Source organism: Catharus ustulatus, chromosome 1, assembly GCF_009819885.2.
Source record: "Catharus ustulatus isolate bCatUst1 chromosome 1, bCatUst1.pri.v2, whole genome shotgun sequence".
NCBI lineage: Eukaryota > Metazoa > Chordata > Aves > Passeriformes > Turdidae > Catharus > Catharus ustulatus.
In genome coordinates, this window is record NC_046221.1 from 159,067,745 (window position 1) to 159,081,799 (window position 14,055).

Consider the following 14,055-nt stretch of genomic DNA (forward strand, 5'->3'; position numbering starts at 1 on the left):
TCTGGTCTGGGTTGTTAATGCAGTGTGCCAGGTTTACAAACAAGAAACAGGGACATGCAGGAGAATTCTGTCTGCTGCCAAAATGAGAGCAAAATGAGTAACTGAGGGACTGACAGCCTTTCTCTTCCACTCTCTCTTCTCCACTTCATAGACATTCCCCACAATTTCCCCTCCCAGAAAGACCCCACAGACCCTTCCTGTTGGCTCTGTGTTGTCTTTCCTTCATTCCTTTCCCATCTGAAATGAAGCTGTTGCAGCCAGTTTTGTGGAGCAGCCCACATCTCACTATGTCCTTTGCTACTCCAGTGCTCCACCTCCCCTCCACAGCATCTGAGCAGATTTCAGGATCAGCTCCTCAAATCTGCTTTTCATTTCTCACCCCAGCCACTTCTGCTGTGAACTGGAATTATACAATCAGAGAATCATTATGGTTGGAAAAGACCTCATCCTCGAGTCCAACCATTAACGTAGGGCTGCCACAGCCACTGCCAAACCACATCTCTAAGTGCCACTTCTTTTAAATAGCTCCAGGGACAGTGATTCTACCACTTCCCTGGACAGCCTATTTTAATGCTTGACCACCCTTTCAGTGAATTAATTTTTCCTTATATCCAATCTAAAATGGAAATTATTACTGAGATATTTTCTGCAATGCTGGATTAGAGCACTGTGTTTATTTTTCTGCTTAAATCCTGCCTTACAAATCAATAAAAAGCTAAGAGAACATATAAAAAAAGCTGTTGCTGATGATACTAAAAATCAAAGTCTGAAGAGCCAACAGATCTGAGCATTTGTCTACAATGCATGTCCAGTACTCAGCATCAGTGACAGTGCCATAATTCAAACCCAGACCCAGTCTCTGTTCATTTCATCAGGTGGCATTGGAACAGGAGTACCAACATTAAATTTAAAATAAAAGTTCTGTCAACAAAAAATTCTCAGAACTGTCTTTGCAGTTCTTCAAAAGTACAGAATAAAGTTGACTTTGTACATAGCACTCCCTCTAGGAGAGTTACCTGCTTCCAGTGCAAGGCAGTATTTGTTTAATTTAATCACTTACTGTAAGCTATGGACATGATCTCTTTTGTCTGCAGAGGAAGATTTATTTCCCCATGTGTTTGCTTGGAGTTGGTTTACTGACTCAGTGCAGCAAATGAGAAAAAAACAACTAAAAAATCCTCCTTTAATGTCTTTTGTTTCAGCACTATTAGTAATTCTCACCGGTGAAGACATTTTTAATTTATTTTTTAAAGGTATAGATCTTATTAAAGATTGCTCTGAGCAGTATCTTCCAATTCCAAGCAGCACTGGCAAAGTTTGAATTCAATCTGAGCTTTGCAGCTGGGGCCCACATCCTTTCCTTACACTTTGCAGTATTAACTTGCATTATAAAAAGGACTTTAAGGACACTGTGCATTTCAGAGGAGATTATTTATTTCCTGAATTACTTAAGAAAAGCTAGGCTTGAGCTCACACCCTACAGGCAAGCCTATACTAATTAAATCACTGCCAGCCAGGATCATAACAGGTACAACTTGTACTGGTCTTCCTCTGAGGTCTTACACCACCAGGTTATCTAGCACAAGGCAAGCCCAGTAACAGCCCAGAGGTATTGCAAGGCAGAGGTAAGGCATTTTTCTTTAAATCTCAAAGACTTCTGATGTGTTTTGCTGTCTCACAGGTGGCCAGCAAGTACCCACTCAGCTCAGGGAGAACAAGAGTGGCTCAGTGGCCCTTTTGTAGGGGTCTGTTATAAAAGAGCTTCAGGATCCATTAATGATATTAATTGGATCTTCATCAACAGGAGCATCTCCATTCTTAACCCAAAAATGGAGCCAAACCCCAGCCCTGGTAACTCAGTGATACAGCTCAGAGTGCCTGAGCCAACAATTTCAGCTGAAAGTTCTCTGCAGAAATGCTCATTTTTCAGTCTGCATTTGAACATCCTACTGCAATAAAAGTTGGGCCTATGATTAAGGTTCCTGGACACTAAAATGGTACAAATAAACAATAACAACATAAGCACATTACAAGTTCAGGTGTCTGCGTCCTTGCTGCCAGAAAATTGTTCAAGTCCAGAGGGGAAAAAAATCTAGAGCTTCTATTCCATGGCTTAATGATGTTGCAAAGATGAATAGAAAATAAAAGCTCATTTTAAAAGGTGCTGATCAGGCAACATGAAACAAATACACAGATGGATAAGTTCACCACCACAGCTAATTTGGAAGGAGAAATAAATATTTTAAAATATTTTTATATTATCATTTGGTTTGAGTTGGTGTGTGCAAAGAGAGACAAAGCTACCTTATTGTCACAAAACATCCCCAGTCTAGCAGGGAAGTTGCCTCCTAGATGCTGCTTCAGGGTCTGACATTTAAATTATCTCTTAAATGGTCCTTGAGACTCAGACTGACTTATCTCAGCTGCAGTTCATCACTGGACCACAGAATCACAGAGTCCTGAGCTGGAAGGGACCCACAAGAGTAGCCCTCAAAAGCAAGTTCCCTTGCACAGCTGCCTGATCTTCTGTGGTTTCTCAGTTGGACTGAGCGTGACAAAGCCCAATAACAACTTCAGAAGATCTTTCCTGTGTCCTTCAGCAACAATGAGCCTTCTAAAGCTCCTATAACCCCTTCCTCTCGTCCATGGAGGTATCAATGTGGGCAATCAGGTCAGAAAACAAAAGCAGACATAAATTTAAAACTGCAGAGGAAAGGGAATCTATTTTCTTGTCCTAATTTAGATAATGGGCAGCCAACTCAAATCAGCTGTCCCTCAACACCATGGGGACAGCACAGGAACAGCTGACACAGATTGTCCTACAGAGTAAGAAAACCACTTTTCTTCCTGGGCATTTTGCATTTTTGTGGCATAGTCTAATTAAGGAAAAAAAAAGAGAAAAAAGAAAAAAAAGCTGATAAAATGCTTTAAAAATCTAATGCTACAAAAAGTGCTGTTAAGCTGAAAAGTAGTTTTGTCACAAAGTGAATGTAAGCATTTTCCTTAAAGAGAAATATGTAAATCTGCAGTAATATGTCCAGAATAGAGTGCCACTACAGGAATAGGAACAATATTTTACCTTTCATTAAGTTAGCTTGGAGGAAAAGTCAATTTAAGTATCCCTTGATGGGGCAAGCATTTTGTGCAGTTTTAATTAACATAAAATTTGCTAACGTTTTTTAGCTTGTGCAAAAAAGAAAAATTACTTAATCCTATGTCAGCAATTTTTGTAGATACATTTATAAAATTGCTAACACATACATATATATATTTAATTTGCGGGGAACTTGAGCCAAGTAAGCATGACATTGTTTGGATGGATACTGTCAGGTATCTTAAAAATAATACATGGATAAAAATCTTCCTCCAAAATGAAAGGAAAAAAAATCCAAAAACAACAACCAACCAACTTAAGAAAAATAACACAACAAAAGCAAGGTGTTGGACTCAATGATCCAAGAATTCAAGAAGTGTTCTTGTACCCTCTGAGGCACAGGAAGGGATTCTTGGGCTGTCCTGTGCAGGACCAGGAGCTGGACTTGATGATCTTTATGGGTTCCTTCAAACCCAGAATATTCTATGACTCTAAACTCTTTTAAATCCATTTGAAACACTATCTTAATTCTTGCAGGCTGCTGCTGAAATACATGCAAATTAGAAAATGTACCGAAGGAAAAAAAGTCTTAAAATATGTAAACCAGTATTGAGTGGTGTTCTGCAGGACAAGGTTTGCTGCTGGACACAAGGGACTTCGTCTGCACAGGGCCTCAAGCCCTTGGATTACCTCTCAGACACTCTCCACAGATGTGTTAGCAGCTCTATACAAAACTCCTGTCACACAAACCACTTCTAGATCATTTCTCCTGGTTACAAGGACATAAATTGCCAGCACAAATACATGAGCAATCAGTATCTGCTGTCTAGCACTGTGCTGCTTGTTGCAATACATCACCAACAGCTGTAGCAATGGAAGCTCATCATTCTTCCCCAAACTTTAGCAATTATTGAAACACAGTCCTAAAGCCACAGTCCAGTTTGTTAGTTTACCATTGAAAGGGGAACAAATGAAACGCTCAGTTTTATTCTGAGTGGTCAGCTCAATGTGAGGTTGTACCTTTCCTGCTTTAGGACATTCCCATGGATATTTTTCTTATTGCAGGAGTGACCCCTACAAAGTGATTCAGGTCTGCTGAATTTGTCTGCAAAGTTAGCAGGAAACTAAGTCAGAGGTTTCAGTGTAATTATAATAACACAGGGCCAAATGGGCTGATCCATGGCGGAGCTAAATCCTCTCTGACAATTCTTAACATAAGCCACAGTGTTTTGCCCATATGATGTTATGGTGCAACTGGAGCTTTAATTAGCCAAAAGCTTTAAAACGAAGGAATTAAGGGGTCATTAACTTCAGCTATCCCCCTTCCTCACACAACACAATCCAGTGATTTCTCTCTGGAATGATGCTGCTCTAAGCACAAGCAGTGGGGAAATCCCATACAACACAGCTGTCCTGGCTGAAAGATGTTGAAAAACTCTGAAAGGTAAAATTAATGGCTGTTAGACAGACAGACATCTCTCAATCTCAACAAGATAAGTTATTTGGATCTTAAAAGGAGAAACATGAACTTCAAACACAATACAAAGAAGATCATACATGCTGCACTGAGTGGCTCCGTGTCCCCGCTGCCACTAAATCTGGTTTTACACATATTATAGGAGATTGAAGAAATCATTGCTTACCTGAGGGCCAATCAGACCATTGATTCCTGGGAATCCTGGTTCTCCCTTTTTACCCTGCATGTTCAACAGAGGAGCACATATTAGGAAGCAGACCAAAGGCTGCTATTGATTATCCAAAGTCTTTCACCTCCAAACTGGTAAATCAACATAACGTGGGTACACAAAACACAAAAGCTAGAAATGAAGATGACACCATTTGGAAATGAAACCCCAGTTATCTTTGACAATCCTGTATCTCCCAAACTTTGACAACAGTCATAAAGTTGAGAGTTCTCAATTGTGTTCTCATGCATCACATAATGTTGTCACACATCATGGCATGTCCTACACTCTGCAATCCCACCTGGCTTCCCCCTGCAGAGGGGTAAGGAAGTCATGGTGCTGAGATGCAGCCAAGGGAGGTGCTAAGTGTAAACATGGGCTGAGATGCAAAGCAGTGTCCCTCTGGTCCCTTGCACTGCTTTGTGCATTAAGAAATAAAATAATTAGGAAGTCTGGTGCGTGGTTGAACAGAAAAGATCCACAATCTCTAAGCTGGGAAACAGGAACCCATGAGGCATTTCTAAGTAAAGGTGGCATTAGCTCCAAAGGGCAGAGCTCACTGACTCTTCTGCAAGTAACAAATATCCCTTCAAAGGAATCTGAACTCCACTGGTGCAAGGCAAGGACATGCCAAGAGCTGGAGTACAACCCTGAGACAAGGTCACCTGTATGGATGCTGGAGCTCTGTGTCCCCATGGGTTTGATCTCAAATAATTCAAAAGGAAAAAATCCTACATGAGAAAAACGAGGAAGAAAGGATGGAGTAAGCATTGAACTTAAGGCAAAGGTTGGATTTGTTTCTTAACCCAACAGGTGACTTGCTGTGTTACTTTAAGTAAGTCACATATTTTATAAAAATGATCTCTTCTTCCCTCATATGTAATTCACACTGAATCATTAATATTTCTCAGGCTGTTAGTAATATAGTAGAAGGATACAAGAGGAGTCTGAGAGACAAACTTTTTCCTCCCTCAATTCTACTTCTCATTCAGACTGGTTTTATTTTTAGAAGGAAAATATAATTAACAAAGTGTAATGTCTCTGATAATGTGAAGGATCATATATAAAATTTTCCTTTTAGTTTTCTTCATTGAGAGATGTGCAGAAACAGCATCTAGGAACAACAGCTTTCTGCTGATTTAAATGAATGAAAAATCTAAACCATCAAAAACAAAACAAGTTTTCATCACATTTTCCTCAGCTGTGACTGAGATTTATTAGCTGGTGTGTCAGAATCAGTTATTTTAATTATTTTCCTCATTAAAAAAAATCCCAACAACCCTCCACCCCAAAACAATGAAAATCAGCAGTCAAATACAGAAGAATTTAAGAAGAGTATTAAGGGAGTGAGTATAGGGTCCTCAGGTATCAGAAGGAATTTGTAATCATTTACAGGACTTGCTATTAATAAAAATTTGAATTATATACTCCCACTATTTATAAATGTTCCTTCTACTTTTCCAAAATCCATCATTTCTTTTCTTGTCAAAGCCTACAAGAGCTCATTTTTAATTTGAAGGACTCATATCACCACGTGATTCAACATGCTTTCTAGTTAAAGATGATTATTTTGCCCACTGCCAAGATGACCATGCAGAGGACACTGTTAAAATACTCATTTAAATAAATAAGTAAGCTTATGAATAAAGCATACAGGATGTGGTGTGTGGGGCCAGACATAGGAGAAGAGCCACCTCCAGCTTCCTGTCCATGTGGGAGCTACACACCAAGGTGGTAACTTCCAGAGTTACAACACTGAGGCCAGAACAGAATCCCAGAATCCCAGAATGATCACACTGGAAGTCACCACAGCAGGTCATCTGGTCCAACCCCCCTGCTCAGGCAGGACCATCCCAGAGCACAGGCACAAGACTGGGTGCAGACAATTCTAGAATATCTCCAGTGAGGGAGACCCCAGTGCTCAGTCACTTCACTACAGAAATTCTTCCTCATCGTTAGGTGGAACTCCCTGTGCATCAGCTTCTGCCTGTTGCCTCTTGTCCCACTGCTGGGCACACTGAGCAGAGCCTGGCCCAGGCTCTGACCCCTCCCTGCAGACACTGACAGACCTTGACAAGGTCCCCCCTCAGTCATCACTTCTCCAGACTGAACACACCCAGCTCCCTCACTTTTCCTCAAAAGGGAGATGTTGAAATGTTTTTCTCTGAGGCTTGGTCTCAGGAACAGAAGTGGATTTGGCACCAGGTACATAGGAAGCATCCTTAATTGTGTCCATCAAAACAGTGTTATTATTCCTTTATGTCCCACCAACCAACTGCTCTGTCTCCAGACTGATGCCCAGAACACTGATCTGTGGCAGCAATGAGAGATGCAAGAGGAGCTGTTCATTCTTTCCTTGGGTATGATGCTGAGAAACTTCAGTGCTTTTCAAAACATTAAGAAATCCCTTAAAGCAGCACATAATTATACAGACAGAGAGGTTTCCCATTGTGAAGGGGACCTGTGGGCCACTTGGAGGTTAGCTGAAACCCAGCTTCAACAGATTTGCTCCAAAGCATTATAGTCTGTCTGTAAAGGACAGAAGTAATTGCTGGGAGAAATTATACCTGAAAGCAAAATTCTGTGAAACGTCACACTGCCTAATAGTATGATAGAGAAACACAAAAATTATGCTCTGCTACCTACAGTAAGAATCAGGTAAGTCTATAAGGTTTAGTATCCTTTGACAATGACATATGTCCTATCTGCCACTATCAGCAATTTGAACAAAAGCACATTTAAAAATGTGTGTTTTAATGGAAATTCATGTATTTACCTCACTGAAAATTACAGTTTCAATCAAAATTTAGTTTATGGCATCAATCCCTTTTCCTTTATTTTGTTAACTTGCTTACAGTTTGACTTCTGCATGGCTGAACTTTGACAGTGCAGGCAAAGTCATCTGAACACTTCAAACACCCACAAATAAATGTGAATACAACCATCCATCGGAAAGATATCTACTATACAGAAGACAGGAAACTGAGGACAAATATTGTTTCCACTCTGCTGGAGGGGAAATTCTGAAAGGTACCACAGCCCAAGAATCTTTCCTATCTTGCTGTACAATAGCCAGAATGCCTATTTACTTTCTTAACATGTTTTTCTCTGAGGTTTGGCCCAGGAACAGAGGTGGATTTGGTACAAAGTACACAGAAAACAGCTTTAGTTGTGAATTAATATGACTGCTAGCTTAAATGCCAATTGTCTCCCCTGTAACCTAGATGGGATACTAAGATTACCCATTTCATCCAGTCTTTTTACCTCTGCATTACTAGAGAAACCAGAAGAAATCCAGCAGTGTCAATCAATGTCTGAGCTCCCTGAAGGCACCAGCCTTTTGCAGTCTCCAAATGCATTAGATAGCAGTAAATTTTGAAGTGAGAGTTGTATCCACTGCTTGGGGATGAAAATACCACCATGGCTGGCCAGATCACGGTTGATTATTGGGGAAGTTGTGGCAAAGTTAAGGGTTACAAGGACTTCTGGACATTGAGAGAGATCACACCTTAAGTCTCCTTCCAAAAAGCCTACTTAATATTCTAGTCTTAATCTTAATATTAAACCTTAATCTCCTCTCTCTCCTGCATTATTTACCCATTTCACCCTGGAGTTACCAGGCAGCTCTCTCCTTCCCTTGGATCCTGGGAGCTTAAAGTGGTTCAAATCCAGGGCAATTCATACACACAGAAGTAAGAGTTGAAATAGTTTTGACTTCCAAATTCAAGTTGTGACTGGCCTGAACAGGAAAATCATATGCAACAATCCACTCATGTGAGAGATGGGTCAAGAATAGAAAGTCCAATACCTGTATTTCTTCCATCAAACACAGGAAGAGCTCAGCAGCCCTCCAGAGATCTGATAACTTTATCTCTCCCAGGACATCTGCGAAGGACAGACCTTTCCTGCATTGACATTGACCTGAACACTGCTCCTCTGGGTGGAGGGTGTACCCTGAACCCAGGAGTTCCCAGTTTTAACTATTAATTATTATCTTTATTATTACTATTATTAATCTGCCTGAATTATGTACACTTAGTCTTAAATATGGAGAAGTACATCCACTAAATACTACTATATAATAAACATATTTTCCATTAATTTTCTTTTCATAAGATTATTCTCACTACCCCATAAGACTCCTGTATTATTTTTTGTTTTGTAGTGATTGTACCTTGAACTTGGACAGATTTTATCAGTTTAATTTTATAAAACTAAGCTGCATTCAAGCACATCAAACTCAAAATGGTCTAGATAGCTCCTACCTCATGACTGCTGCAGAATAAATGTTTTTTCTTCGTCTCTTTCTGAAATTTCAATCACTTGAAAGAACTTGTAACATTTAAAAAAGAGGCAAATTCTTGAAATCAGAATTATTGAGTACACTTCAGAAGAACCCTATGTTTAGGCTGTACTGGCCACAGACCTGTGTGCTTTCCAAGAGCCCATCATACATCTGCACCTTTGTGTCTATCAAGAAAAAGATTGGTTTTATTTCCAACAAATATTTCAATAATTCAGGTATCAAAGACTTAACAGAAGGACCAAAGCACTTTAACTCTCTTCAATTTGACACCAGAAAAAGGACAGCAAGAGAGAAGAAAACCACAAAATCATCCTAAAAGTGAAAGCAGAGTCTCAGAGCTCTTTTTCAGGCAGTTTTAATAAAATCAGGACAGTATTGTCTGCCACTCAAAGGTCTACAGGTCACATGAGAATAGCAAAGCATTTCTCTTCACACAGTGTGCTCCTGACGTGAGGATATCATTGTCAAAATGAAGACATCAGGTGCCAGACACTTTTGAGTAATAAAAAGAACACAATCCAGTTGCTTGGTTCAGATCAGAATTGTAACCTCCTGCCCCCAGATGGGATCTGTGTAGATCCACCAAGCTCATTACTTTGATTCATCTCATGAATTTAGTCATTGAATAATGGCCCACAATTAAAAAAATATTTCTATTCATCTAAGATGCTTGATGATTAATAAAGACCCTTAGGAGAAGTCTAACTAGCCAGACACAACAGAGTGTAGGGCAAAATTCAAAGACAGAACAGATCAAATGACATCTATAATCAAATGATCATTAACAGGAGCATTTTCTGTCCTGCTGCAAATCCTGACAGATCACTGTCCTTTACCCAGCTAATATGCTCTATTAATCTTATTCAAGAAACAACATTTCACACCAGGCTTTAAAACCAGGATAATTCCTAACTTACCAACTTAAAAGCAAAGCACTGCAGAGTTATTTGCTAGAGTGGTATTTTCTAACATCTGAGAAATTACAAGAAAACAAGTAAGCACTGAAGGACCAACTAAAGGCTGCGTGCACTATCTCCCCAAGGAGAAGACTCCTAAAATTCATGCTTACAGCTACATTTAATAGCACGCAATCCAATGGAGAGTCTGTAGAAAACCTCTTAGCAGAGTATATTTTTTCCCTGGACTGTTGTTTGCTCATCACCCTCCTATGCTCACAGGTTCTCACACAGGCTGATAACAGCACTCAAAGCACTGCAGACAAACCCCATGATCTCCTTTAAGGAGCGAGCTATCATCAAGTCTCTGTGGCCACTTTAAAAAGTGACCCATTAAACAGCAGCACTGTGACCCAAGTGACTGCCTCTAAAAACACTAAGCAGGTATCTCAGCTCCACGCTTATTTGTTGAGATCCTTGAGGGCAAAGAGGCCCTGAAGAGAGACCTTGACAAACAGACTGGGCAGTCACCAGCTGTAGGGTAATTGGTGTGAATCCATAGTGCTGGATTCTGCACCTGGGATGGGCAGCCCTGGATGGGAAGCAGCTGTGGGACAGGACCCGGGGATCCTGGTCAGTGGAAAATTGAACGTGAGCCTGCAGTGCCCTGGCAGACAGGAGGGTCAGCCCTGTCCTGGGGGCATGAGGGACAGCATCACCAACCTGGCAAGGAAGGGGACTGTCCTGCTCTGCACTGGGGTGGCCTCACCTCAAGTGCTGGGGGCAGTTCAGGGTGCCACAACATAAGGAAAATTTAAAGGTATGAGAGAGCACCCAGAGAAGGGCAACAAGCACCTTGTCTGGACAGGTTCCTCCATGTCCCATAGCTCTAGGTTAAAGTCTTGTATCTGCAGGCAAAGCCACACCCCTGTCCCCACCCACCAGCTCCAATTCCACAAACAAAATACCCTTACAAGGAGAGGCTGAGGACACTTGATCTGTTCAGCCTGGAGGAGACTGATGGGAGACTGCATTATAGCTTCCTTGTGAGGCACTGATCTCCTATCTGGTGACCTGTGACAGGACGTGAGCAAACAGCATGAAGCTGAGTTGGGGGAGGTTTAGGCTGGATAGCAGGAGAAGGTTTTTCACATGGAGTGTGGCTGAGCACTGGAACAGGCTCCCCAGGGCAGTGATTACACCACCAAGCCTGCCAGAGTTCAAGATTTGAACAATACTGTCAGGAACATGGTGGGATTCTGGAGGCTGCCCTGTGCAAGGCCTGAAAGGGTTGGACCCAATAATCCTGATCTGTGCCTTCCAGCTCGGGATATTCTGATTCTGTATTGTCTAGTGAGACATTCTTTGTATGAACAGGCTCGAACAAGGAAAAGCAGGTTCAGAACGTGAGTGTAATAATATCAGGCCCACTGTGAAATTCACCTTTTAGCAGTACTTAAATATGTGAAGACATAATTCCATGTCAGAGAAAATCCAGTATTTTTTCATGCATATGAAAACTAGGCTCCAGCTACCATCTTTGGGGACCCTCTTTTTGAGTAGAGACCAAACAGAACAGAAAATAGTATGTGTTTCAAGAATCTTTACACTCATTTGACTTCCAGGACAACAAAATTTGTCTGAAATTTCAAACTGACCACATTGGTAGTGATTCTGAATACTCAGAGTCATATCAAGCAACCCCTTAGCATTAAGGAGAAAATTTAAATACAGGAGAGCACATGGAAAGAAACAACCTGCACGGCATTCAAACTGTTGACTCCAAGAGGTGGTGAAGGTTCCTGGACCATAAATGAGGATATAGGAAAGGATCTGGACCTCAGGATTCTTACATAAGTAGACAAGTATATGTCAGGTCGGTGAAGGTAGCAAACCTTTTTGAACAAAACAGTCCTGAGTCACCTGAGATTCAGATTAAATAAAAAAAGCAACTCACCCTTTGACCTGGCAAACCAGGGACTCCAGGCTTGCCTTCCAGACCAGGCTCTCCCTTTAAAAGTGAAAGTTTAAAAAGTTAACAGAGTCACCAAAACTAGTGAACTATATATGATTTCCTAGCTGTTTTGTGCTACCATTACTGCATGGCTACCCAGACAGCTCTTACCTGATAATTATGTTGTCCTGTGAGCAGAAGAGAATAAGTAAACAAGATAAAGTGACAATGCCCTGATTAAATACAGAGCACACAACTCTATTTAAATCACATAATACAAACCAGATTTTGCTAAGTAACTCATCTTCACAATGCCATCAATTCTACAAAAGCCAATCAACAGTGAAACACAACAAGCAATTCAAAAGAGAGGAAATACAGAGTGTTTGCAAATGAGGCAGCAGTGACAGTCTGAACTGAGACCTCCTGCAGAGCTGGGTCGTAAAATACAACTAGAATAAGCTACAATTTAAGTCAGAACTAAGAATGTTGGCATGTACAAACGGTTGTAAAAATTGTGTTGAAATATAAACACACATACTCAATTCTTAGTGTAGCCTCCAATCCTTCCTAGCATGGCTATTGGGGCCAGAGGCTTCACTTAACTGCGATTTTATGCAGAAAGAAAATCTGATCTGATTTGGAACTAAAAAACTTTAGTATTAGAAAATAACAAAAGGTAAGCCAAGAAGTTTGTACTGAACAAACCAAGAAAGATGGTACAGGCAGGCTTGATCCATGCATAAGAGCAAAATGGTAAAAAGTAGGTGTTAGGGCATGTCAGGGGATTCATAAACTTGGAGGAGGGGAAGAATTAGGGTGGAGTTTAGGGAGGATGTCCAATAGGGAAGGGCAATTAGGAATATTGAAATTTTGCAGCAAAAAGGAACCAATGATAACAAGGGAAGCAGGGAACTTTCTGGAACTGGAGGATTCTGGGGGTGATTTTTTACACACCACTACTGAAGGGTTTTCCCAAGGACTTAAGCCATGGTCATCTGCCTTTTTATTGGTGCTAACCTGAACATCTTAGTTTTCATGCAGAAAATATTTCAGCCACGATCTTGTGGCCTAATACGAAGCCCTTTGACAGCAACTATTCTCTGACCTTCATGACACGACAGCTTATAGTTATCAGTCAGTGCTTCTCTGAGCTGTGCTGAATGCTCATACAGCTCTTCAGGACATTAGAAACAAAAAAACAGTCAGGTCCTGCATGACAACAGCCTTAAGGCAAAGTCTGCCCCTGTTCTGGTTGTCACAATTTAGATTTCAGACAGACCATCCACAGCACACCTCATCTCAGCAATGAAGAAAACTGGAGGCTGTAGGCACTATTTTAACATTTTAGAGCCCGGACAATGTAGAAGATTTTGGTATGCCTCACTCCAGCCTGAGTTTCAGCTTCTGAAAGTACAAGTAGTAGTGAGAGAAATAACTTACTGGAGGTCCAGGAAGTCCAGGCTGGCCTTGTGGTCCTCGTGGCCCAGGCTTTCCCTAGAGGAATGTTTGTTTTTTTTAAAAAAAAAAGTGTTAAAATACCTTTATGAAAATGTGTGTGGGCACATTAGACATATTTTCTGTCTTCACAGGACCTATACCTCCACTTTCCCCACAAGTCCTGAAGAACCAGTGCAGAGATCAGCTGGTTTTCTCCTTAATCTCTGGTTACTCAAATGATCAGCACTCCCTAGACTGCAGACAGACTGATCCACCCACACTCAACAGGCACTTAGGCGTATCTGGTTCTCTATTTTTCAAAGGTAGTAACTCTACTGAAGACAGTGGGATATTGTGGATATTCCACTAAAACACTCTAGGTTGGAGTTTGTTGGTGGAGAAGAGCAGTTTTTGCATATGCAGCTTCCACCAGCATTTCCCCCAAGCCTACAGAACTCTGAAGGGCTTTAAAGTATCATTTACATGATGCATACAATTGTATTAAGTAGCAGCTAAATGCAAATTAGGGATCTACCAACAAATAAAACCACAGTTTAAATATATATATATATATATATATATATATATATAATACATAGAACTAACAGACTGACACAATGGATATGCCCCCTCCCCCCACCATTTGAGTGCTCAGATTCAAACTAGGCAAAAAACTCAAA

The 14,055-nt window shown here is 40.8% G+C and overlaps 1 protein-coding gene across 1 annotated transcript in view; it reads right to left on the reverse strand.

The window, feature by feature from the left end:
* The window catches only part of COL22A1 (collagen type XXII alpha 1 chain), a 231,592-nt gene that overhangs the window by 76,187 nt on the left and 141,350 nt on the right, over positions 1–14,055 (reverse strand). The window contains exons 21-23 of the mRNA XM_033078454.1: positions 13,379–13,432; positions 11,939–11,992; positions 4,738–4,791 (exon numbers count right to left, since the gene is read on the reverse strand). Coding sequence (XP_032934345.1) covers positions 4,738–4,791; positions 11,939–11,992; positions 13,379–13,432 — 162 coding nt within the window. The remainder of the gene's footprint in view (positions 1–4,737; positions 4,792–11,938; positions 11,993–13,378; positions 13,433–14,055) is intronic.